Genomic DNA, 26,308 nt, shown 5'->3' with positions numbered 1-26,308 from the left:
GTTCTGAAAGCTGAAATACTGGTATCTTAGTGAAAGGGTGAGAACCAATTCATACATATTAATTCACTGACTAGTTCATTCTGAGGCTAAGGATTAAATTCAGATCATATTATAAAAAATGTATTTGATCTTTATATGAATATTTGAATCTTACCTTGAACTTGTTCAGAACATCTCTCTCGGGCCTTTTCTCTCATTATTTTAGGGATCAAAACATCTTTTTCGACGTGTCTGAGATGCTGCTCTGAAAAAAAAAAATCTTCATTTAATAAAGTCTCAAGTAAACCACCTGTTTAGGTGAAAAATAAGCACTCTGGTTTACTTAAAATAAAAGCCTATGCAAATATATTAAAAAGTAACTCTTCTATAACCTCATGAAGCTGTTATTAAGTCACTAAAAGTTATTGAACAGTGTTTTAAATACAACAGAGAAAAACATGAGGGGTATAGGTAACACCTTCCCAAAACTTTCAGCAAACTATGTTTTAACACTTTTATTTGGTGACATATTCCATGTAGTCTTGACAAAATTAAAGTCATAGACTAAAGCGTTACCGTTTTTTAATTCATATAATCCACAAGAAGAGAATTTTTATCAATACTGAGACCCAAGGGTAGATGAAGAGATCCAAGATTAAGAAACATACATAAGTAGTTTCTCCACCTAACAATGAATAGCTTAAGAAAGAGCTGGCAGAAGAAGAAAAAGTGGAACTACCTTTGCAAAGAAAAACGAAGCACATAAGGTCTGTGTGTCTCAAACACAACTACCATAGTCAGATGAACTCGGAGGCCTGGGCTCCTGCTCCAGGCTACCCCCCAGCATGCTCCTCAAATTCCCAGAGAGTCCTAAAACCCAAAAGGATTCTCCCAGAATCCAAATGATCAGAAATTCCAAAAGGCAAAAGGTGGGTGGGATCAGATTAAAGGAGGCAATCTTATCCCCAGAGTTCTTTCCCAGGAAAAAACTGATGCCAAAAGCGGGAAGCATGCCCCGCACTCTGAAGCAACAGAAACGGAGAGGAGACTTCCCTAGAGGAAGCCAAAGCATCAGTGGTCGAAATAACCACAGCAGGGGCCAAAGTAGGTCACTCTTCTGCTGCCTTCAGACCATGGGCAAAATAAGTAAATACAGGCACTTATCTCCAAAAGATGAGCAAGTTTCTCAGTATGTATCTAGTGACACTTAAGACCAGGAACTCCTAAACTTTTCCTGGTCCCCAATATCCTCTGGATGTAGCTATGAAGTGATACAGTATTTGCAGCTAGGGTAAGGGGGCATCGTCTCAAAAAGCAAATAAAATCAGCAATAACCAAACAGCCAAGAATCACCCAAATTTGATAAGGACAACACAGTGAAAGGGAGAAGCCCACTGCAATGAATCAAGAAGTAAACAACTCTTAAGACAGAAAATAAGACTTTCAAATAAATATAATCAATGTACTGAGGCAAATAAAAAGATATGAGCCCCCAGACAGAAACAAATCATAGATCACCTAACTGATCAAAGTCTGAAGCTCAAAAATCCTAAAAGCTTCAAAAGGGAAAAAAACATCACTATACACACAGAGAAACAAGAACCAGATTTACATCATGTTTCACAGGCAAGATGTGGATGCAAGAAAATGATGGTGAAATAACTTCAAGGCTCTGAGAAGGAATTACTTTATACCCAAGAATTCCAGAGTCAGTCAAGAGTGAAATTAAAAATATTCTCAGTGACTTCCCTGGTGGTCCAGTGGCTAAGACTTTGCCTGCCAAGGTGAAAGGTGAGAGCGCCATCCCTGGTTGGGGAGCTAAGATCCTCCACGCTCTGTGACTCAAAAACCAAAACATGAAACAGAAGCAATGCTGTACAAATTCAGTAAAGTGGGAGGAAAATATATATTTTCAGATGTGTAGGAACTGAAAAGTTTCTCTCTTTCAACCTCACTGAAAAAGAAATGATCTTATAACAGTGAGACAAGCCAAGCTACTGATCCAACGTGAACACAGAACGAACACCCTTCTGCGTGCACATGGAACCCAGAGAGGAGCTCAGGCAGGTGGCGCAGACCTGACTCTTCTCTGCTTCTGCGTCTGGGAGACTCCAGCCACAGGCCTTGACTTCAAACCCACAGAAGCTGGGCCTGGAGGGTTTACTCCAAGACTTCTTTCTTCACATATATGTCTTGACATGTGGGCTGGGAAGACTGAGGGCAGGTTCAATGAGGAAGAGAAACCAAATCACCTCCACAGGGAGGTGATGAGCAGAAGCAAGCAGCCCAAGATAACCGATAACCAAGGGGAAGGAGAGCAGCCTTCTCTCTGAGCCTGTCGGGGGAGCCGTCAGCTGCATTTCTGCTACCGTCCGTGGATTCCAAGTCACTGGGCTCAGCTCAGCCCATACCCCAGTGGACAGAGGGCTACATCACACAGAGCTTGACAGATGGAAGATACTGTCGTAACCTTCTTGGTAAAACAAAATTTGCCCCAAGAAGTAATACAGAACATATTTTGATCAAAAGAAAAGAATCCGTGATGTACAAATGTGAAATATATAAAGCATATTAGAAAACACACATTTAAATTTACATGTTAAAACCGTAACATCAACTAACTTGACCCAAGTAACATTTACAGAATACTCCACTCAATAACAGCTGAATATTTAGCAAGGTAAAATACAGAATGGGCTATGAAACAAATCTTAATAAGTGTAAGAGAATTCAAATCACACAAAGTATGTGTCCTGACACCAGTGTAATTAAAGTAGAAATCAGTAACAGAAAGATCTCTTGAAAATCTCCAAGCATCTGGAAAGTAAGTAACACACTTCTAAATAATCCTTGGGTCTAAGCAGAAATGAAAAGGGAAACTAGAAAGTTTTTGTAAATGAAAGAAAATGTAACACATCAAAATTCCTGTGATGCAGCTAAAACAGTACCGATAGAGAAACTTGTAGCACTAAAAGTCTACACTGGAAACAAGGATGGTCTTTAAATCAATGACTTAAGCTCCCGCCTTCAGAAATCAGAAAAAGAATAGAAGAAACACAAGAAAAGAAATAATATAGATTGAAGTATAAATCAATGAAATGGAAAACAAAATGATCAAACAAGCAAAATGATGGAGGAAAGCAATGAAACCAAAGCTGGTTCTTTGAAAAGATTATTAAAATTGATAAACAACCTAGTCAGGAAGGTTGCTCAGAGGCTAATGCGTCTGCCTGCAATGCGGGAGACCCGGGCTCGATCGCTGGGTCGGGAAGATCCCCTGGAGAAGGAAATGGCAACCCACTCCAATACGCTTGCCTGGAGAATCCCATGGACGGAGGAGCCTGATGGGCTACAGTCCACTGGGTCGCAAGGAGTTGGACACGACTGAGTGACTTCACTTCACTTCTAGCCAGGAAAAGAGAAGTCACAAACATCAGAAATGATACACCTTTTATATAATAATAATGTATTTAATTTGTAAAGGTAGACCAATAAATTTGACAACAAAGATGAAGCAGACAAATTCCTTGAAAAAACACAAATAACCAAACCTAACTCATAAGGACATATAATCAGTATAGCCCTATACCTATTAAAGAAACTGAATCTGTAATCAAAAGTTTTTTCACAAAAGAATTCCAGACTCAGAGAGCCCTTACTGGTGAATGTGATCAAACATTTAAGAAAGAAATAACATCAATTCCACATAAACTTCTTCAGAAAACTTCTCTGAAGCCAGCATTATCACGATACCAAAGTCAGACAAAGACATTACAAGAAACCTACAGTCCAATATACCATCATGAATACTAATGTAAAAATCTTAACAAAGATGAGCAAATTGAATCCAGCAATTAAAAAAAAGGATACTACTTCATGACCAGGTGGGGTTTATCCCAGGATTGTAAGAGTTATTTTTCAAAAAATGAAGACGTGTAATTCATCATATTAAAAAACATGGTTATCACAATAGACACAGAAAATATATTTGACAAAAATCCAATATCCATTCCTAATTTAAACTTCCATAAAGTAGGAACTGAAGGAAAGTTCCCCAACATGATAAATGGCATTTATAGAAAAAACCTACTGGTGACATCATATTTAATGCTGAAATACTGAATGTTTCCCCCTAAAACAGGGAATGAGCTAAAGAAGGCTGTTCTTACCACTTCTATCAAGCATTATACTGGGTATTCTAGCCAGTGTAATAAGGCAAGAAAAATAAAAGGCTTCTAGATTGAAAAGAAAGAAATAAAACCATAGTTAATTGAAGGTCATATGATCATCTATATAGAAAATCCAATGGAATCTATAAAAAGTTACTACAACTAATAAGTGAGTTTAGCAAGTTTCCAGACACAACAATAACATACAAAAATCTAATGGAAATGACATAAAAGTCAGAGGACTAGAAGATAATTCAATAATAATTTCCAAAGCTATAAAACAGAAAATGGCTTTTTAAAAAATGAACTGAAGCTCATGAATCTGGAAGACAAAAAAAAAACAAAAACAAAAACACAATTTAACATTGAATTTACCACAGTCTCAAAAAGAGGAAAGAAGAATTGCAAGGCTGAAAAAATATTTGAATAAACAATGACTGAAAGTTTTCCAAATTAGTGAAAAGACAGAACCCTGTCAATTCAATAAAGCAGTTGAAAATCCAAAGAAATACACACCCAGACAAACCATATTTATACTTCTGAAAATGAGAAAGAAAAGTCATTGAAATATCAGAAATATAGGGGAACAAAAATTCAAAAGACAAAAGGATTTCTCATCAGAAACCACAGAAGCCAGAAGGAAGTGGCATAGTATTTTCAAGTCCTAAAAGAAAAGCACTGTCAATTAAGAATTCTGTAACCAGTGAAAATATTCTTCAGGAAAGAAGATAAAGACAACTCACATGAAGAGAAGCGAATTTCCTGCCAGCAGACCTATTCTAAAAGAATGGCTAGAGGAAGCTATTCATACAGGAAGGAAATATTAACAAAAGGAAACTCAGAACAACAGGAATGAAGAAAGGGCAACAAAAAGGGTAAACACAGTAAACTATTTTTTTCTTGAGTTATAAAATTTATTTTTGACAGAAGCAAAAAATATAGCATCCTCAGTATACACAGAGGGAATATTAAAGATGACTTCATTGTAAAGGGGATAGGGTAAAGCAACTTTGGTAGTAAGATATCTATGTTCTATTTGAAAGATAAAATGTTGATTCGACTAGATTGTGATGAGCTATGTATGCATAAGGTAATCTTCCAAACAACCACTAAAAAAAGTCAAAGAAATACATTCAAAAACACTATAGATAAACCAAATGGAATGGAGTCAACCAGACAGTAATAACAGAAAGACAGCAGGAAAATCTCCTGATAGCTGGAAATTAAAAAATACCCTGCTGCTAAATAATTCATAAGGCAGAAGAGGAATTAAAAGAAGACACTGACCTGAATGAAAATGAAAGCACAACATATCAAAAGGTGTAAGACAAAGCTGAAGCAGTGTTTACAGGGAAATTTATACCATAAATGTTCATATTTAAAGTCTCAAACCCATACAGTTGACCCATGAACAGCATGGGTTTGAACTGTGAAGCCCCACTTACAAGGAGGCTTTTCCAAACAGAGGTAATGTGGTATTACACAGTGGCAGTTGCTTGGACCCACTACATTTTATTAGGACAGCATTATTCAGACAGCAAAAGTAAAATCATTTTTTTTTAAGTATCCTTCAAGATACTGTTCATCTTTCATTAAACTCATTTCTATTGGTAAAGTATCTTTTCATAAATAACCTAATTATTTATTGCTGGTACGTAGGCGTCCCAGGTGGGGCTGGTGGTAAAGAACCTGCCTGACGATGCAATGCAGGAGAAGTAAGAGACATGGATTTGATCCCTGGGTTGGGAAGATTCCCTAGAGAAGGAAATGGCAACCCACCCCAGTATTCTTGCCTGGCAAATCCCAAAGACAGAGGAGCCTGCTGGGCTATAGTCCTTGGGGTCACAAAGACACAACTGAGCACACACACATACAATCTTGATTGAATTGATTGAATCAATACAACCTTGTGAGTGAAGCGTTAGTGGCTCTGTCGTGTCTGACTCCTTGCCGCCCCATGGACTGTACCCCGCCAGGCTCCTCTGTCCATCGAATTCTCCAGGACAGAACTCTGGAGTGGATTGTCATTCCCTTCTCCAGGAGATCTTCCTTACTCAGAGATCAAACGCAGGTCTCCCACATTGTAGGCAGATTCTTTATCATCTAAGCCACCACGGAAGCCCCGTACAACTTTACTGAACTCTAACTCTACTCCTCTGCCAATAGATTCTCTTCCGATTTCCAGGCAGGCAAGCATAAGGATAGCTCTGCATTTTCCCTTTTAATCCTTCCTGTCCACACCTTTCAGAAGAACAGCAAGCAGCAGCCAGCAGCGCCTTCACCTTGGGTGCTCCAATTCTGTGTAGAATCTCCGCAGTTACCCTGACTTTGAGATCTGCGCATGACTTTCCTCTCTTATCTCGGTGTTGTTCTGGTATCAAAGTTACATGATTTAAACAATAAATTAGGGACTTTTTAAAATTGTATTCTCTGAAACACTGCACAAGATATAGACTATTACCAGTTCTGTGAAAGTCTGACAGAAACCACCTGTGATGGTCGGCTGTATGGGTCAATTTGGCTAGGTGCTAGTCCCCAGTGACTCAAACAAACACTAATCCTGCTCTTGCTGTGAAGGTATTTTGCAGATGTGATTGGAGGCTATAATCAGTTGACTTTAAGAAGAAAGAAAAGAAAGAAAGTGAAGCCGACTCTTGGCAACCCCATGGACTGTAGCCTACCAGGCTCCTCCATCCATGGGATTTTCCAGGCAAGAGTACTGGAATGGGTTGCCATTTCCTTCTCCAGGGAATCTTCCCAACCCAGGGATCGAACCCAGGTCTCCTGCATTGTAGGCAAACACTTTACCGTCTGAACCACCAGGGAGTTACATTTATCCTAAAAACTCTCAGTGGGCCTGATTCAATTATTTGAAAAGCCTTCAGAGCACGACTGAGATTTTTCTGAAGAATTCCACCTGCAGACCACAGCTTCAGCTCATGTCCAGGAGTTCCAGGCCTGCCCTTCTCAACACTCTGCCCTGCACATTTCAGACTTCCCAACTAGCTCCCCGAGTCAATCACCTACCTATATCCTGCTATGTGCATACTCGTCTACGTGTATGTGTGAGTGTATGTGAAAGATGAACTCCCCGGGTCTGTAGGTGCCCACTATGCTACTGGAGAAGAGTGGACAAATAACGCCAGAAACAATGAAGAGATGGAGCCAAAGCAAAAACAGTGCCCAGTTGTGGATGTGACTGGTGATGGAAGTAAAGTCCAATGCTGTAAACAGCAATACTGCATAGGAACCTGGACTGTTAGGTCCATGAATCAAGGTAAATTGAAGGTGGCCAAACAGGATATGGCAAAAGTGAACACAGACATTTTAGGAATCAGTGAACTAAAATGGACTGGGATGGGCTAATTTAATTCACATGATCATTATACCTACTACTGTGGGGAAAAAAAATCCCTTAGAAAAAATGGAGTAGCCCTCATAGTCAACAAAGAAGTCCAAAATGCAGTGCTTGGGTGCAGTCTCAAAAACGACAGAATGATCTCTGTTCGTTTCCAAGCAAACCATTCGATATCACAGTATTCCAAGTCTATGTCCCAACCACTAATGTCAAAGAAGCTGAACAGTTCTGTGGTGACCTACAAGACCTTCTAGAACTAACAACCAAGCAAGATGTCTTTTCATCATAGGGGACTGGAATGCAAAAGTAGAAGTCAAGAGATACCTGGAGTAACAGGCAAATTTGGCCTTGGAGTACAAAATGAAACAGGGCGAAGGTTAACAAAGTTTTGCCAAGAGAACGCACTGGTCATAGCAAACACCCTCTTTCAACAACACAAGAGAAGACTCTACACATGGACATCACCAGATGGTCAATACCAAAATCAGACTGATGATATTCTTTGCAGCTGAACATGGAGAAACTATACAGTCAGCAAAACAAGACTGGGAGCTGACTGTGGCTCAGATCATGAACTCCTTATTGGAAAATTCAGACTCAAATTGAAGAAAGTAAGGAAAACCAGAGACCATCCAGGTATGACCTAAGTCAAATCCCTTATGATTTACAGTGGAAGTGACAAATAGATTCAAGGGATTAGATATGATAGATAGAGTGCTTGGAGAACTATGGACAGAGGTTCATGACATTGTACGAGAGGCAGTGATCAAGACCATCCCCAAGAAAAAGAAAAGCAAAAAGCCAAAATGGTTGTCTGAGGAGGCCTAACAAATAGCTGAGAAAACAAGAGAAGTTAAAGGCAAAGAAGAAAAGGAAAGATATACCCATTTGAATGCAGAGTTCCAAAGAATAGCCAGGAGAGATAAGAAAGCCTTCCTCAGTGATCAATGCAAAGAAATAGAGGAAAACAAGGGAATGGGAAAGACCAGAGCTCTCTTCAAGAAAATTAGAGATACCAAAGGAACATTTCATGCAAAGATGGGCTCGATAAAGGACAGAAATGGTATGGACCTAAAAGAAGCAGAAGATATTAAGAAGAGGTGGCAAAAATACACAGAAAACTATACAAAAATGATCTTCATGACCCATATAATCACAATGGTGTGCTCACTCACCTAGAGCCAAACATCCTGGTGTCCGAAGTCAAGAGGGCCTCAGGAAACCTCACTAGGAACAAAGCTATGGAGGTGATGGAATTCCAGTTGAGCTCTTTCAAATCCTAAAAGATGATGCTGTGAAAGTGCTGCACTGAATATGCCAGCAAATTTGGAAAACTCAGCAGTGGCCACAGGACTGGAAAAGGTCAGTTTTCATTCCAATCCCAAAGAAAGGCAGTGCCGAAGAATGCTCAAACTATTGCACAATTGCACTCATCTTACATGCCAGCAAAGTAATGCTCAAAATTCTCCAAGCCAGGCTTCAACAGTACGTGAACAGTGAACTTACAGATATTCAAGCTGGATTTAGAAAAGGCAGAGGAACCAGAGATCAAATTGCCAACATCCGCTGGATCACAGAAAAAGCAATAAAGTTCCAGAAAAACATCTACCTCTGCTTTATTGACTACACCAAAGCCTTTGACCGTGTGGATCACAACAAACTGTGGATTCTTCAAGAGATGGGAATACCAGACCACCTGACCTGCCTCCTGAGAAATGTGTATGCCGGTCAAGAAGCAACAGTTAGAACTAGACATGGAACAATAGACTGGTTCCAAATCCGGAAAGGAGTACATAAGGGCTGTATATTGTCACTTATTTAACTGCTTGTTTAACTTATATGCAGAGTACATCATGTGAAATGCCACGCTGGATGAAGCACAAGCTGGAATCAAGATTGCTGGGAGAAATATCAATATCCTCAGATATGCAGATGACACCACTCTTATGTCAGAAAACTGAAGAGCCTCTTGAAAGTGAAAGAGGAAAGTGAAAAAGCTGGCTTAAAACTCATCATTCAAATAATGAAGATCATAACATCCATCCCATCACTTCATGGCAAATAGATGGGGAAACAATGGAAACAGTGATAGACTTTATGTTCTTGGGCTCCAAAATCACTGCAGATGGTGACTGCAGCCTTGAAATTAAAAGACACTTGCTCCCTGGAAGAAAAGCTATGACCAACCTAGACAGCATATTAAAAAGCAGAGACCAACAAAGGTCCATCTACTGGTTTTTTCAGTAGTCATGTATGGATGTGAGAGTTGGACTATAAAGAAAGCTGAGCGCCGAGGAATTGATGCTTTTGAACTGTGGTGTTGGAGAAGACTCTTGAGAGTCCCTTGGACTTCAAGGAGATCAAACCAGTCAGTCCTAAAGGTTATCAGTCCTGACTAGTCATTGGAAGGGCTGATGCTGAAGCTGAAGCTCCAATACTTTGGACCTGATGCGAAGAGCCAACTCATTGGTAAAGACCCTGATGCTGGGAAAGACTGAAGTCAGGAGGAGAAGGGACGACAGAGGATGAGATGGGTGGATGGCATCACTGACTGAAGGACATGAGCTTGAGCAAGCTTAGGGAGTTGGTGATGGCCAGGGAGGCCTGGCGTGCTGCAGTCCTTGGGGTCGCAAAGAGTCGGACATGACTGAGGGACTGAACTGACCTGAGCTTATGTGTGTGCACCAGGTTTTCAGGCTTTGTGAGTATGTGTGCATCGGAAAGGGTTAGTGGCTCAGTCGTGCCTGACTCTTTCCGACCTCATGGACCATAGGCCACCATGCTCCTCTCTCTATGGGATTCTACAGGCAAGAATACTGGAGCATGTGGCCATTCACTTCTCCAGGGGATTTTCCTGACCCAGGGATCGAACCCAGATCTCCTGCATCGCAGGCAGATTATTTACCCTCTAAGCCACAAAGGAAAGTCCCACGGTATTCATAGAAAGACTTTTCTCTATTGATCAAATTCTCTGAAGGTTTTTTATTCAGTCTTGAGTCAACTGCAGTTTTCAGTAAGTTGGCATTTCTCATGGAAACTATCCATTTCATCTAAAAATTCAAAATAATGATATAGAAATGTTCACATGACTTTTTCTCTTTACTACCCTTATAACTGTATCCCAGTTTTTACTGCCTGCCAGGGGGTCAACAAACTTTCTGTTAAGAACCAGAGTGTAAATATTTCAAGCTTTGTAGGCTACAAACCATCTCTGTCATGTATGCTCCTTTTTTCCTTTTTTCCAAACAACCCTTTGAAAATATGACTAACCATGCACAGCCTACAAGCCTTACCAGATTCTGCCCAGGGCACAGATGGTTGGAGTCTGGCCTACACTATTGATCCATGCCTTCTCTTCCTTAGTTTCGCCAGAGCTGCCGTAAGGTGAGAAGAGGACACTGGCACACAGAAGGAACTGCCGAGTATGGGGAGCGAGGGGAGGACTGAGAGGGCGGCCTGGAGGCGGCGAGGCGGGCGCCCAGGGTTTCGTGTCACGGCGACACGAGGTGACCACTCACCAAGGCAGGGAGACGAAAGAACTCCAGCGGGGAGGGCAATTCTGAGTGGGCAAACTGAATGTGAGGCTCCCACGAGACACCCTGTGAGTGGAAAGCTGGTACTACTTGGAAGAAAAATAAAACTGGGGTCATCTCCACACACTTCTTTCTCCTTGTCTATAGTGCAAACCATAGTATAATGCAGGAGACATGGATTTACATGGACGGTCCCCTGGAGGAGGAAACAGCAACCTGCTCCAGTATTCTTGCCTGGAAAATTCCACGGACAGAGGCGTCTGGTGGGCTACAGTCCATGGGGTCACTAAAGAGTTGGACATGACTGAGCATGCACACATGCACGCACAATTAACAGTAAAACTACTGAAGAGATCAGAAGAAACACTGTGACATGCGGATCTAGTTTATATAATCAGCTTCAGAATACGGGCTCTTCCCTTCACTGACACACCCATAATCTAGACAACTTATCTACAACACATCCTCATGAATCCACTCTTTCTCTCCACCACTTGCAGTGTTCCTGAAACATTTTTTAAATGTGTTTTAAGTCCTTCTGATCATTCGTCTAAAACCTCCTAAGGCAAAGAAAATTATAGAAACATATGAATGTTAATTTCGATTTTCCACACTCTTGGTGTTAAATCTCTGGCAGACCAGTGGTTAAGACTCTGCTTACACTGCAGGAGACACAGGTTCTATCTTTCGTTGGGGAACTATGATCCTACATGCTGAGCAGTCAAAAAAAAACAAAAAAAAAGGCTTAAAAAAAAAAAATATATATATATATAAATAAATTCTGCTAACACTTGGTAGCATACTAATCATTAAAAGTCAATTTTTAATTAATTATGATTCTGTACGTATTTCAAAGTTTCCTTTGATACTACAAATATAGATATGGTACTTTTTATTCACAAAATTACAGGGTGATTCCCTCAGTGTCAATACGCTACACAGATGTTATACATCCGCACCAAAGCTGGCAAAAAAAAAAAAAAAAATCAAATTATGAGAATTTGCTACTCTACAGTCACATGAATTTATATTGAAATGAAGAATCAGAGTAACACCACCAGGGCAAATTTTCAAAGCTCTACCTCCTTGACATTCTGTCACCACCTACAAGCCAGTTCTTACCTTTCTCACTGGCTGACTTTGTCAGGGCAGGCTCCGCTCGGGGGCTCACGTGCTCCTGCGACACAAGACCACACAAGGGGGACCACACAAGACCACCGACAGCAGGACCGGCCCTGAGCCCACAAGACAACGGTGACAGAACCTCCCCAGAAAGAGGTGACCTCAGGGGGCAAGGGATGCCGCTCAACACTGAGGATGTTCTAACACAGCGAACGTAATTGCTGTTTAGATAATGCCACTTTTTTTTGTTTTTTGGAACCTCCTAGTTGCCTTTATTTGTTCTTGCAGACATTACCATGATGTTGTTTACTCTGTAGGAAAAATCAGAAAAATGCTTGTAGGAAATGTGCAAAGGTGTCCTTATTAGCAACAGTTTCTCCTTTAGGTCCATCTTCTGTAATGAAGGGCCGCAGAGAGATGGCCCTGCACACCATTCAGCAGGACCGGGGCTGGCCAGACGCACCTTCACCCTACGCGTGTCACACCAGAGCCCTCGAGGACTCTGGTCTCCATGCTCGAGACTCTCCTGCCCCAACCAGACCTCCACGTCCCCTCCAGCTCACTCACACCCTGTGCTACAATGACAACCTAAGATGAGGAAGGCGTGGGGCAGGGGGACCAAGACCAGGAAGACAAAGACAGGGAAGATCTGCGTCTCATCCTCTTTCCTTTAAGCAACACTTGAATTGACAAAACAAAAAACAAACTACAGAATAGGAAAGATTCTCCCCCCAACAGTCCAACTGCCTCCGGTTATGAAACCTCAAGACAAAGGCCAGGAATGCCCTTCAGTCTTCCAAAAGCCCCTCAGGTTCAGTACCTGGATTCCATTTTGCATAGAAAAATGTGGAGACTCTAAAAGAGGGGAATAACCCAGGGGCAGGTTCCAAAGTTCTTCCAAGACCCAACCCCTCCCCTAGGGCAGTGGTCTATTTCAGGGGACTTCAGTAAACTATGTCCCAGAGCTTCCAAAGGCCTGGTGAAGGCTGCAGGAACTCTTGGACAAGAAGAACGTTGGTTTCAGAAGCATCGTTTTGAACAAGCAAAATTCAAAACTTCACAGATTACATTTCTTGATCAGAAAGGAAGCTCAATGATTCCAACCAGGAAGAAAACTATTTTAGAAAACGCAAAAGGACTGATATCAGCTGGCTGAAAAGTACCTTCGCAGAGAGTAAACATCAAATATTAGGTCAGTCGGTGACCATAGAACTTTTTATAATCTCGAACTCACAAGACCCGGAAAGCACATCAATGAGGTAGAAGTGCCTATTTCTGCTCAGCTTCTGGGTCACACACGCCAACGTCCCACCATCGCTGTGCCACATCTGAACTTCTCCGTGCTATCAGCTCCCACTGGTAGTAACCACCACGTTCACACCACATGTGCCCAGTTCCCAAAAGCACCTATTTCTTGGACCTCAGATTCTGCAGATTGTGAGGTGTGAAAACTTCCTCCTCCACCCACGTTGTTTTAACCAAGATGAGGCCAGAAAGGGACAACCCATCTCAAAGCATACCGAAGCAGGAAATCGGCTTATGCAAGAAGACCTGCCAATTTTAGAAAAGCGCTGCGATCTCCGCTGTGGCCATAATGCCTTCAGTGAAGAGGTTTCACATTTACTTTATTTGGTAAAACTTCAAGACTGTCTTTTGTTATGGGCACAGTTTCCCACTGATAGCTAATAGGAAATCAGTCATGTTACTGTAGGAGACATGTTCACATTAAGTAGACATTTAAAAAAGGAACACACGACAGCAAGCCTGGGCCTCCCAGCAACACACCCCTCACTCACGCACCTTCCCTCCGATGCCCGTCTGGGACACGGTGGGCTATCCCCACACCGACGAGTACTCCTCAGTGGCTTCTGGCCATCCTAGCTCTCCTGGTCCTTCTCCTCCATCTCTCAACAGCTCGTAAAATGTAACAAAAAACATGGACCGTTTTGATAATAGAGCAGGGTAATTATTTTTATATTGAGAGCTTACTGACTTACTTCAAAGACTCAACGCTTGCTCAAACCAGTCATGTTTTTTTAAATCGGGATATAGGTGCTTTACGATGCTGTGTTAGTTTCTGTTGTACGGAGCATGAATCCAGCACATGCATACAAACATCCCCTCCTTCTGGAACCTTCCTCCTAGCCCTCATCCCGCCCCTCCAGGCCATCGCAGAGCATCAGGCTGAGCCCCTGGTGCTATAGAGCAGCTTCCCACTAACTGTATACGTGCCAAAGCTAATCTCTCAATTTTTCCCCACCCCTCACCTCCCTGTGACTTCCCACGTGGGGCAGTGGTAAAGAATATGCCTGCCAATGCAGGAGACGTGGGTTCGATCCCTGGGTTGGGAAGATCCCCTGGAGGAGGAAATAGCAACCCACTCCAGTATTCTTGCCTGGAGACCCCCATGGACAGAGAAGCCTGGCAGGATACAGTCTATGGGGTCGCAAAGAGTCAGATACGACTGAGCAACTGAGACAGACAGACAGACACAGACACACACACACACACACACGGGGCCACACATCCATTCCTTAGGTCTGAGTCTCTATTCCTGCCCTGCAAATAGGTTCATCTGGGCCATTTTTCTAGATTCCACATACACATGTTAAGAAACGGTATTTGTTTTTCTCTCTCTGACTTCCTTCACTCTGTATGACAGTCTCTAGATCCTTCACTATTTACAACAGCCAGGACACGGAAGCAACCGAGATGTCTACAAAAAGACAAATGGATAAAGAAGATGTGGTACATACATACAAAGGAGTATTACTCAGACATAAAAAGGAATGAAATTGATTCATTTCTAGAGATTCACAACATCTTTCTCAGGATGGCCTTTAGACCCAGGCTGAGTTAAAACTACAATGTAACCTTCTTGGGGAGCATTGTTCCCCAAGGAGGGTCATCTACTCCCTTCATCAGACTGCCTCTGGCTAACTATGGCCGAAATTCAAGTTCACGTTCAAAACAAAAATTTACCAAAATGAGAATATTAAGATAATAAGATATTAAGATAAATATTTAAGATATTAAGATAAATGTACTGTAGAGGCTGAAGGCAAATTCTAAAAGAGTCTTGAAAATATTCTGAACAATGGTAATACTAAAAACCGTATAAACACTCCCAAAGCAAGCTCTGCTCCGTTCCTGCCAGGCAATCCCACGAGGCTCTGTCTTTAAAATTGGTGCTTTTTATGCTGTGTTCCCAGTGCTGCTCTCTATCACCAAATCTACTTGATCCACATTTTCAAGAATCTGTTAGTAATTCCAAAGTCCCACCAGGATCAGAAGTTCAACTTAAAATTTCTATTGTTTAAATCCTTATTCTGCCATCCCAGTGGTTATATTATCCTCCTTGGTAAAAAATCAATCAATCCATCAGACAATCGGCTCAGATTTTACTTACAGAACGAAGGGCAAAGTGGAGGTGAAGGGATCGTTTTATGAACACCGTCACGGGCAGGGGCGGGTGTTGTGAACCCAAGGCTCAGAAGGCACAGAGTGATCTTGCAGCACCATGCAGCGAGTAACTAGGCGAGTCAGACTCTGCCACAGTCGTCTGCCTTTACTGTCCATCTCCCGCCTTTTATTTTCTGTATCAAGGCTTACTCACTTAACATCATCCAAAGTGCTCCCTGACCCCAGCACCTGAAAGTGATTTCTCCTTCCACTAACCCCACGGTGTTTCACACATAAACACGACGGCTCTAATCACACATGCACTTAGAACTCAGAATAGCATACTTCCTACAAAAACTTTCTTCTCTTGATCAGTGCTTGCCAAGGACCAAACTGTGTTCCCACCACCGTAGAATTCACGGAAGCCCTAGACTCGAAATGACTCTAGTTGGAGCGGTGATTAAGGTTAAATGAGTTGACATGTACGTACATTATGTGTATGAAAGTGTGTTAGTCACTCAGTCGTGTCCAACCCTTTGTGATCTGATGGACTGTAGCCCACCAGGCTCCTCTGTCCATGGAATTCTCCAGGCAAGAATACTAGACTGGGTTGCCATTTCCTTCTCCAGGGGATCTTCCTGACCCAGGGACTGAACCCGGATCTCCTGTATTGCAAGCAGATTCTTTGCCATCTGAGTTATCAGGAGAGCTCACGTGGGTAGGGCCCTAATCAGATAGGTGGCCCTGCTAAGAACTGGAAAAACCAGCAGCTGAATCAGCCAGCACCTTGACCTCAGGCTGCCAGCCTCCCAAACTACAAGAAAATAAACGTTTATTGTTTAAGCCACCCAGTCTATAGAATGTTATTATGGCAACCCAAGAGGATGGAGATAAGATTTAGTAATAGAAGTTGTCAATTCTGGCTGCATCTAACAACCACACCTGATGTCTGGGCCCCACTCCAGACCAGTTAAATCAGAGATGCTGGGTAGCATCCAGGAACTGGTATTTTTAAAAGCTTCCCAAATAATTATATTAGATTCCAGATTAAGAACCACTGCCTGAAATATAACTATAATGAGGTCTGAGACCACATCTCGTTAACCTCCATAATTCCCTCCTACTCCTAGTATAAGGTAAAAATTCAGTAAACTATGTAATAAGTGACACATATGTGTAAAATTTCGATATTTGATAGTCATTATACTAACAAATAGTTGAAAAAACATATTTATTCATTTGATATTCATTCTGTTAGGAAACATTAGGTGCCATCATCTACCAATTATCAGGCTAGGGATTGTTGATACACTGATGTGCCCTATTCTGCAATATAAACATCTAAAATTGTCTTTCAATTACTCATGCTTAGGGCTTCCCTGGTAGCTCAGATGGTAAAAAAGCCTGCAACGCAGGTGACCCAGGTTCAATCCCTAAGTCAGGAAGATCCCCTGGAGAAGGAAATGGCTACCCTTTTGCCTGGAGAATTATTCTTGCTTGGAGAATTCCATGGACAGAGGAGCCTGGTGGGCCACAGTCCATGGGGTCGCAAAGAGTTGGACACAACTGAGTGACGAACACACAGTTAATTAAAATCTGGAAAACCTCCCGGTAACAGTTCTCCAGCAAAACACAACACAGGATTGTTCTTAAAAATGCCTTCCCTCAATCTCTCTACTTAAAAATGTAAAAGTGTACAAGGAGCTGGCTGATGCGGGCAGAAGGTTAACTTGGGAATCAGTGTTTTCATTTGGGCACATTCTGTGTGGCCCACTTATATCAAGCCTAGGAGATTTCTACAAATAAGGTAATAGCACCCTTCAGTTCCGTTCAGTCACTCAGTCGTGTCCAACTCTTTGCAACCCCATGGACTGCAGCATGCCAGGCCTCCCTGTCCATCACCAACTCCCAGAGCTTGCTCAAACACATGTGCATCGAGTTGGTGATGACATCCAACCATTTCATTCTCTGTCGCCCCCTTCTCCTCCTGCCTTCAGTCTTTTCCAGCATCAGGCTCTTTTCCAATGAGTCAGTTCTTCACATCAGGCGGCCAAAGTATTGGAACTTCAGCTTGAGCATCAGTAACACGCCTAGAGATAAATAACCACACTAATCCAGTCAATGAAACATGAGCTTTCTGTGCTGAGTCTGGAAGCCCTTGAGACCACCTGCAAGTATTTAAACACACACAAGTTTAAGGCTTGAAGCAGCCTTAGCTGCTACATCTTACTGATACACCTTAGCTGATACATCTTACTCTCCCTCCCCGTCATCCTCAAATCTCAGAATATGCCATTCAGAATTCCTTAAGGGCAAGAGGTTACTAGCAAAGTCTGAAACACCTCAGTCCTACTCATTCCCAAATTCGATTTGGTGCTGTTTGCATAACAGTACAAAGCCTACTAGGACCAGCGGAGAATCTCCTACTATCTAGGTGTAATTAACTGGCCTATCCTTTCCCTATGCTAATAAAGTTAAAGACAGAACCATATGAAAGATATTATTCACCAAAGAAGTAAATATTCCTTCACATCTGATTTTTCTTCATCTCTCAAATTATTTGATACATGTAGCTTTCATTTTATTTCTCAAAGAAAAAATTCTAGATTTAGAATGAAAGAAACTCCACACACTGGTTATTTGACAATTTGGTGGTTTTTAAAATTCCACATATTAATTTTTTGTTAAAATATTAAAATAAAATAAAGACTGGAGGCAGTGACATCAGGGAAGGCCTTCTATGAAACTGATTTCAAAAAAGAATAAGACAGATGTGAGGGTGGGACAGAAAGGGAAACATTCCAAAGAGAAGGAACAGCATGTCAAAAGGCCTAGAGGCAAAAAGAAAAAAAAAAGAGAGCACAATTTGGCATCTGTTATCCTATGGATGGAGGATCCACTATCCATGGGGTTGCAAAAGAGTCAGACACAACTTTGCGATTAAACAACAAAGTATATCTTAGGCCAGTGTTACCTAAACTTTTTTACCACAGTCCCATGATACTCTTGGACACAGTACACACGTGTATTTTCATATGTGCACAGGGGTCCTCCTTCCTGCCTGACTTGCCCACCTGATTCAAACTCTCACTGCGCATACTAAAGTTCCTAACAGTCTCAGATCAGTTATTTACAGGCTGGAACAACAGACTGGTTCCAAATCAGGGAAGGAGTACATCAAGGCTTTATATTGGTCACCCTGCTTATTTAACTTATATGCACAGTACGTCATGAGAGATGCTGGACTGGATAAAGCGTAAGTTGGAATCAAGACTGCCTGGAGAAATATCAATAATATCAGATATGCAGATGACACCACCCTTATGGCAGAAAGCAAAGAAGAACTAAAGAGCCTCTTGATGAAAGTGAAAGAGGAGAGTGACAAAGCCGGCTTAAAACTCAACATTTAGAAAACTAAGATCATGGCATCCGGTCCCATCACTTCATGGCAAATAGATGAGGAAACAATGGAAACAGTGACAGACTATTTTTTTGGGCTCCATAATCACTGCAGATGGTGACTGCAGCCATGAAATTAAAAGACGTTTGCCCCTTGGAAGAAAAGTTATGACCAACCTAGATAGCATATTAAAAAGCAGAGACATTACTTTGCCAACAAAGGTCCGTCTAGTCAAAGCTATGGTATTTCCAGTAGTCATGTATGGATGTGAGAGTTGGACTACAAAGAAAGCTGAGCACCAAAGAATTGATGCTTTTGAACTGTGGTGTTGGAGAAGACTCATGAGACTCCCTTGGACTGCAAGTAGATCCAACCAGTCCATCATAAAGGAAATCAGTCCTGAATATTCACTGGAAGGACTGATGCTGAAGCTGAAACTCCAATACTTCGGCCACCTGATGCAAAGAGCTGACTCATTTGAAAAGACCCTGATGCTGGGAAAGATTCAAGGTGAGAGGAGAAGGGGATAATAGAGGATGAGATGGTTGGATGGCATCACCAACTCGATGGACATGAGTTTGTGTAAGCGCCGGGAGTTGGTGATGGACAGGGAGGCCTGGGGTGCTGCGGTCCATGGGGTCAGAAAGAGTCGGCCATGACTGAGCAACTGAACTGAACTGAACTGCTGGTGTCTCTCCCCGTAGCAGAGACAGAGGAAGGCGAGAGCCTGCAACCTCCCCAGCACCCCGCCTGGGCTGTGGGTGGTAGCACCTGGTAGTTTTCCTTCTCCAGGCCCCTCTCCCTCCTCCTGAAGCGGGCAAGGGCTGACAGGGGGTCACAGAGCCCAATTCCTTTTCTTCAGAAGCTAGACAAGCCCCCACACCACACCCTTACTCAGCCTCTTCCCTTCAGCTCCCTCCCTTCTCTCCCTGGAAGGTTTGCGCTCCAAGAATCAATCCCTGCGCATGAAAAACTCACGCGGTGCCCAGGGGCCCACAGATTGTGCTCCAAGACCACCCAAATGAAGGAACCAGGGCTTGTCCAAAACATGAGTAATCCTGTGGCTGGGCCGGGAAAGTACCAGAGGGGGCAGGACTTTCTGTGTGACAAGTGAAGGAAACGCTCAAAAAAAGATGGGAGCATGTTACAAGGACCCAGAAGCTGGTCTGAAGAAACTGCAGGTGGCCAATCTGGGAAAATGTTGAGTACCAAAATATTTACAGTGACAAATGATACACCACTGAGAAAACAAATTCCTGAATCCATGCCAATAATCATGCCAATAATATCAATAAGAAACAAGTGTTTTCATGTTTACAGCAAAGAATCAACAACTGTCTAACAGAGAGATACCCATCTAAGTGGAAAGAATGTTGGAGGTAGAAAATCATTTTGCAACCATCACAGGAAAGACTGAATCCGGCAAAAATCATCAACAGAGGCTCCATCAAAAGGAGTTTTCTGATGAGGAATGGACATCCGCATAGCCTTCAGTGGCCTCCCCGCACCAGGCCATGCTAAGTCACTTCAATCATGTCTGGCTCTGCAACCCCATGGACTGTCGCCCACCAGGCTCCTCTGTCCATGAGGATTCTCCAGGCAAGAATACTGGAGTGGGTTGCCATTTCCTCCTCTGGGGGAATCTTCCCAGCCCTGGGATTGAACCCATGTCTCCTGTGACTCCTGCACTGTAGGCAGATTCTTAACCACTGAGCCACCTGCGAAGCCCACAGAGTGCTTATTAATTACAGGAGAAGAAAAACAGCATAGAAACTGGGCAAGACGCTGGCTGGGTGGTCAGAGTTAGAACCACCCACAAGCAACAGACCTCTGTCCGGTGCCTCCAGGTCTGACACCTCGATGCAGAGGGTTCAGCTGACATCCCCATCTGATCAAAAGTCAGATCAATGCACAATGAAGAATTCTACTGTCACTCCCTTCCCTAAGCACTCGCAGTGTCTCCATGCTATTCCTGGATAAAATCCAAACCCCACAAACGGGTTTAAGAGCCATTTCGTGATCCACGGCCCAAACCCTGGGGCCTCCACGCGCCTCTGTGACCTCAAAGCTTCTCTCTCCCTTGTGCTCTCTGCTCGTGCCAGGGCTTTTCAATTTCGGAGAACAATTTAAGGTTGTTAAATTAATCAGATGAGGCAAACAAAAACAACGTATTTTCTAGTAGTGGCAAACATGCTTTGACCTTAAAAATTTATAAAAGGTGGAAGTCACTTTTCCCTCTGAACCATGAGTATAATTTGTGTCTAACAGGAAACTAAAAACAGAGAAGCAGTTACAAACTAAAAAAATTTTTAATCAACTACATAATAGTATTTTTTTTTCCTACATATTAATCACACAGTGCTCAGGAAAAAAACAGAAACAGATTCTCCCAGCCTGTTTAGCTGTCTAACTCAAAGAGTGGACTCTTCCAGTGACTAAGCGCTGGTATACCTACAGCCCATCTATCTCCATCTCCATGGGAACCACTGAAAGAACCCCTGCAACTCTAAATATTCCCAGAGTTACCAAGATGCCATCCTCCCAGGATACACACACTTGAAACCTCTACTCATGGGATGTCATGAAATTCCTGATCCCACTTTCTACCCTGAGCCTGCTCACTACCCATTCCTTCCCTGAGTAGGTTTCTGGAAGAAAACACCCACGGAGGGAGCCACAAATGGCTGCGTATGCGCTTAAAGAAATGTCTCTCCTGCTGCCCGCTGCAGACTGGGCAATAGATGGGAAGGGAAACCTTCTACCCAGCTCAAAGGGGAAAGAGTAGAAGAAAAATGGGGCAGAAAGAACTCTCTTCTAGTTATTAGAAAAAGTAAGAATCTCCTCAGGCCCAGGTTCCTGTGAGTTGTCACCCGGGACTAATAATGTCAAATGATTTCTCTGAACTCTGGAAATAGCAAAGGCTTCACAGGTGTCCTTTCAAAACTGGGCTATTTTACAACTTGTTAGGGGCAGAGGTTAAGTTCTAGAACTCTGTCCAATCGAAACAGAAATAATTTCTGACCAGCGGAAAGATAACCCCCAAATGACAGTTCACAGCCCTATTTAAATTAATCAGCTTTTACCTAAGCCAACGATCTATGACATTTTCTATGTATCTACCGTTTCAATGTTTTTAGAGTATTTTTTACATCTTACTGGTTCCCTCACTACTGAGTTGGAGAAAATCTTCAACAAATATCCACTTTGTATCACCATAAGTAATCATTTTACCTTTCTGGAAGTCCTACTTTAACAAGCACCACTTGAGCTACAGTCCATGGGGCTCCAAAGGGTCAGGCATGACTGAGCACACACATCCTTAGAAAACAGGTTGTGCTGTTCATGTGCATGGTTTGTAATCTACATAAATGGTGATATGCTATAGATTTGATTTGGTGATTCCCTTTTATCTTTAAAAAAAAAACAAAAACAGGTGTCACTTGTAACACTGTTTCTACACATGGTCAATAAACAACCTCTAAAATTTCAATCACCTCAGTTTGACTGGATTTTTTAAATATATATAGTACATACAATATACATACTGTATACTTAAACTGTTTAAGTCCTTTCATAGGAGAATGACCTATACTGTATATTTCTTGAATCATTACTGCACTATCAAAGGTCCCACTTAGGGCTAAAGATGCAAGGCAAACTTCCCTGGCTGCTAAGAAAACAGGAGCTGAAGGTCAAGTCAATAAACCTGGGAGAGTTCAGAGACCTGGCAATACTCTGCAGGTTAGAACTCCCCGTAGACTATTTTAAATCACCAGAGGCTTGGGCAAAGTAAGTCTGAACATCTGCTAGTGCAAACAGCTACTAGTACTTTTTTTTAATTTCCCTCTCTCCTCAGTCGCCTTCTCTGAGTGTTTTGCACTCTCCGGCTTTTTCTCTCCGCATTCAAATAGTAAGAGAAAATAGTGGACAGAATTATGGCTGATAAGCTTCCAAAGAGTGTTTACCTCAACATTAACAAAAAGGGAAATTGCTTAAGTAAAACTACATTTAACAGTAAGTATGCATTGTTGGGTTCAGAGTTTTTTGAGAAAAAGGGACCGTACAAAGTTAGTTTAAACGCTGGTGCCAAATGAAAATCAAACTTGTATAAAGATTTTTAAAAATCTAACATAAACCAATGGGAAAATAGATTTTGCTACATAAGCTTCATTTGGCATATCTACTCATTTAGTAAGAAACATACCACTGTGTACTGTAAGAAGCAAAACAAATATCAAAACATGACTCTCTGCTTCAATCTATGAACCAAACACAAATTAACTTTAAAAGAGCGGACCTCAGTATATTTGTATTCTGGCATCTAAACAAAGACATTTTTCAAAACTAGTCCTAGTTGCTGAGTTTGCTCTCTAACTTTCCATTCCAATCTTGCTTCCAAGTCTGCTTTTGTCTGAGTTTCCAATGGTCATCGTGTTGTTAGATTTGACCATCACCAGTCATCCAGTTGAAGAGCCTAGGAATTCTCTTTGTGCCTCCCTTCTGCTCACCTTTTTCAATGAAACAGCGAGTTCTGTCGATTTCTCCTCCAAAACATCTTCTGAAGCTTTGTATTTCTCCCCATTTTTTCCCCTAATACTATCCCAGGCCAACACATACCAACACATTTGGCCTGAAACGCTACCACTGTGTCTTAACCTTCTGCTCACGGCCCCTCTACAAGGCCACCACCACTACCGGAGGGGTAAAGGTATAAATTGTATCATGTCACTGCCCTCTTTAAAAGCCTCCACGGGTTTTTGTTAACATCAAGAAAAGTCCAAACGCGTACTTCTCAGGGCCTTCCCGCACTGCAACATGTAGCTTCTATCTACTTTCCCGGCATCTCTGCTTATACATCTCCTCCATACTCAGGACCTCGATCCAACCCAACAGTTGAAGCACTTGCACCGTGGAGCGCCTAGCACACTGGTTCCTTCCCTCTTTCCAGGACAGCTTCCTCTGGTCCTGAAGATGCCAACTCACACGAACCTGCCACCTAAAGTGGTCCTCTCTTTACCATCTATACCTCTGACACCGCTTACCTTCCTCCTAACGTTTACCACTATCTGTAAAAGTGTATGTGGCGGGGGGTGATGTCTTTTCTTGCACCCCTAGAACACAAGATCTAGCCCGAGTAGGGGGCTTTCTGTCCTATCGACCAGTTTCCCAGGGCCTAGAAGAGACAGTGAGTTCGCAACAAGTATCTGTTTACTCCATGAGGCCTGCACGTAGGATTCTCTGAGTCCCAGCCGGACTCGGCTCCCCCAGCCGAGAGACTGTCTACTTCCTTCTCCTCGGGCCCTCAAAGAGGCTTCCCCCTTCTGGCTCTCCAAAGGTTGGAAGACAGTCCTCCTCCCAACGCCTTGAGTTTTCACACGTATACTATTGAAACGAAGGGAATGTCCCAAAGCCCCTCAGCGCTCCCCGCAGTCCAGCGAGCATCCTGGCGCCGGGTACCGAGGGGAGCCCTGCGGCGGCGTCCCGTGGCGGCGGGCGCGCGGAAGTCACGGGGAGGGACCGGCTCTCTTGGGGCCACTTTCCAGCGGAACGGCCTCGCCCTGGTCAGTGCGCTCGAGTCGGACCACAGATACCTAAAGGAGCCTGTGACCCCAAGGGCCCAAAAGAATGGCGGCGAGGCAGGTGAACACTCGCAAGCCCCGTCAGCCCGCGGCCCCCACCCCAGCGCCGAGCGCCCGCGGGCCGGGACGCGGGAGGGCGGGGCGGCCTCGGCTTCGCGCCTCCCAGCCCGCCCCGCCCCCTGCACGCCCCCCGGGCTCCGCGCCCCCGCCTCCCGCGCCTTACCTGCGGGGTCGAGCGCCATGTCCACGCGCAGGAGGCGGCAGCCGCGCGGCCGCCCGCGAGAGTGGCTGGGGCGGGGCCTGCACGGGAGGCGGGGCGGGGCGGCCCACGGAGCGAGAGGAGGAGCGCGGCGCCCTGCGCAAAGCGAGGCGGCTCCGGCGCCTCTTCCTGGTCGCGACTTCCGCCGCTCGCCGCGCCTGCGCACTCCCGACCCCGTCCCTAGCCGCGAGACCGGAGCGGAGGGGCTCGCCCGAGGGAAGCCCCGGAGGAGGGCGTGGCCGCCTGGAGCCCGCGGGCGCGAGGCTGGGAGCCGGGACGACTCCATTCAATCCCAGGCCTCTCCCAGCATTCCTGCCTTCGACCCTAAGAAGCCAGCCTGCCCCTTTGTCTGCGCTTCGTTAACGTTCGTTCATTCAGAAGTGTCTTGTGTCGTGCCTGCCAGGTTCTGGCCTCGGTTCTGAATACTAGGGGGAAATGACTGGATAAAAATGACATCTCTAATTCCGAAAAAGCACAGTGTTGGTGAGGAAGCCGGTGAGAGCACTGCGCTGCTAATTGCGGTGAGCAGTTCTTCGAGGCGGTGCAGCACCTTTGTACTATATGCAGCATCTTGCTCCCGCCCCGACTCCCACCCCCACCCCCATTGGACGCCTGTGCCTCTCCTGGAGGTTACAAGTAGGAAGTGGGCGCAAGGGGTACCTCTGTCCTGTGAGATGATACCCTTGGATGATGCTACAAATCCCCACTCTCTCGATTGAAGCTGCTAAGTGTGTGAGAAAAATGAAGGAAGGTGATAGCCATCGTCGTCAAGAACCCCAACTGCCCCCTTCTCAGTTGAAGCTTTCGGGGTAGCAGTGATGCCCATACCCATTCACCAAGCAGCCTTCAGAAAGGCCCCCTCGTTATGCCTACGTGTAGCTAGCTCCAGCCCCCGAAGGGTGAGGTGCGGAGGGGGACAGATGGGACAGATGTTGGAAAAACAAGGAGCAGCTGCTGCTTCCCTGTGAGGGATTTAAGGCTTTCAAAAAAACGGTCCCCTCCCCACCTACCTGCGGGCCCTCCTCCCCTGCTGCTGTTTCCGCCTGGTCAGTTGGCAGAGAAGCTGACGCGGTGGAGCAGGGCTGGGAAAGTGGGTCTCTGCTCAGCAGGTCTTCCGTTTAAGGGCCTATTTGGGCATAACGGCCCTTATCACAGCTGCAGGGTGAGGTGCCAAGCTGGAGAATTAATGTTTCACTCAGCCAGGCAGGAAATCGGGCCCTGTTCCCTGTATGTTTTATAAGTGTGTTTAAAAACACACTAAATTCATTCTGGAGGGGAAGGATTTAATTTAGGAAGGAAATATTTTTGAGGAGATGAGGTGGGGTAAAAAAAATATGAGTTGGTCACACATGTAAGTAGTTGAATGAAATCTTCCTTATACAAAAATAAAAGCATCCTGGTAAAGGGGGAACCTTGGAGAGCATGGTCAGAGACGTAAGTACCTCCACCTGAATCCTGTTTCACGACCTACTCGCTTTCTAGGTTGGCTAAGTCCCAGTGTTTCTCC

General features: G+C 43.8%; 1 protein-coding gene across 2 annotated transcripts in view; it reads right to left on the bottom strand.

Moving 5' to 3' along the window:
• The window catches only part of CMC1 (C-X9-C motif containing 1), a 76,821-nt gene extending 51,719 nt beyond the window's left edge, over positions 1-25,102 (bottom strand). Inside the window, exons 1-2 of one of the 2 annotated variants that reach the window (XM_043887070.1) lie at positions 24,766-25,102; positions 155-244 (exon numbers count right to left, since the gene is read on the bottom strand). In XM_043887070.1, coding sequence (XP_043743005.1) covers positions 155-244; positions 24,766-25,087 — 412 coding nt within the window. In that variant the 5' untranslated portion in view covers positions 25,088-25,102. The remainder of the gene's footprint in view (positions 1-154; positions 245-24,765) is intronic. The other variant, XM_043887072.1, reaches the window with a different exon arrangement.
• Positions 25,103-26,308: the final 1,206 nt, after the last annotated feature.

This window comes from Cervus elaphus, chromosome 24 (assembly GCF_910594005.1).
Source record: "Cervus elaphus chromosome 24, mCerEla1.1, whole genome shotgun sequence".
NCBI lineage: Eukaryota > Metazoa > Chordata > Mammalia > Artiodactyla > Cervidae > Cervus > Cervus elaphus.
This window is presented reverse-complemented; position numbering and strand designations above follow the sequence as displayed.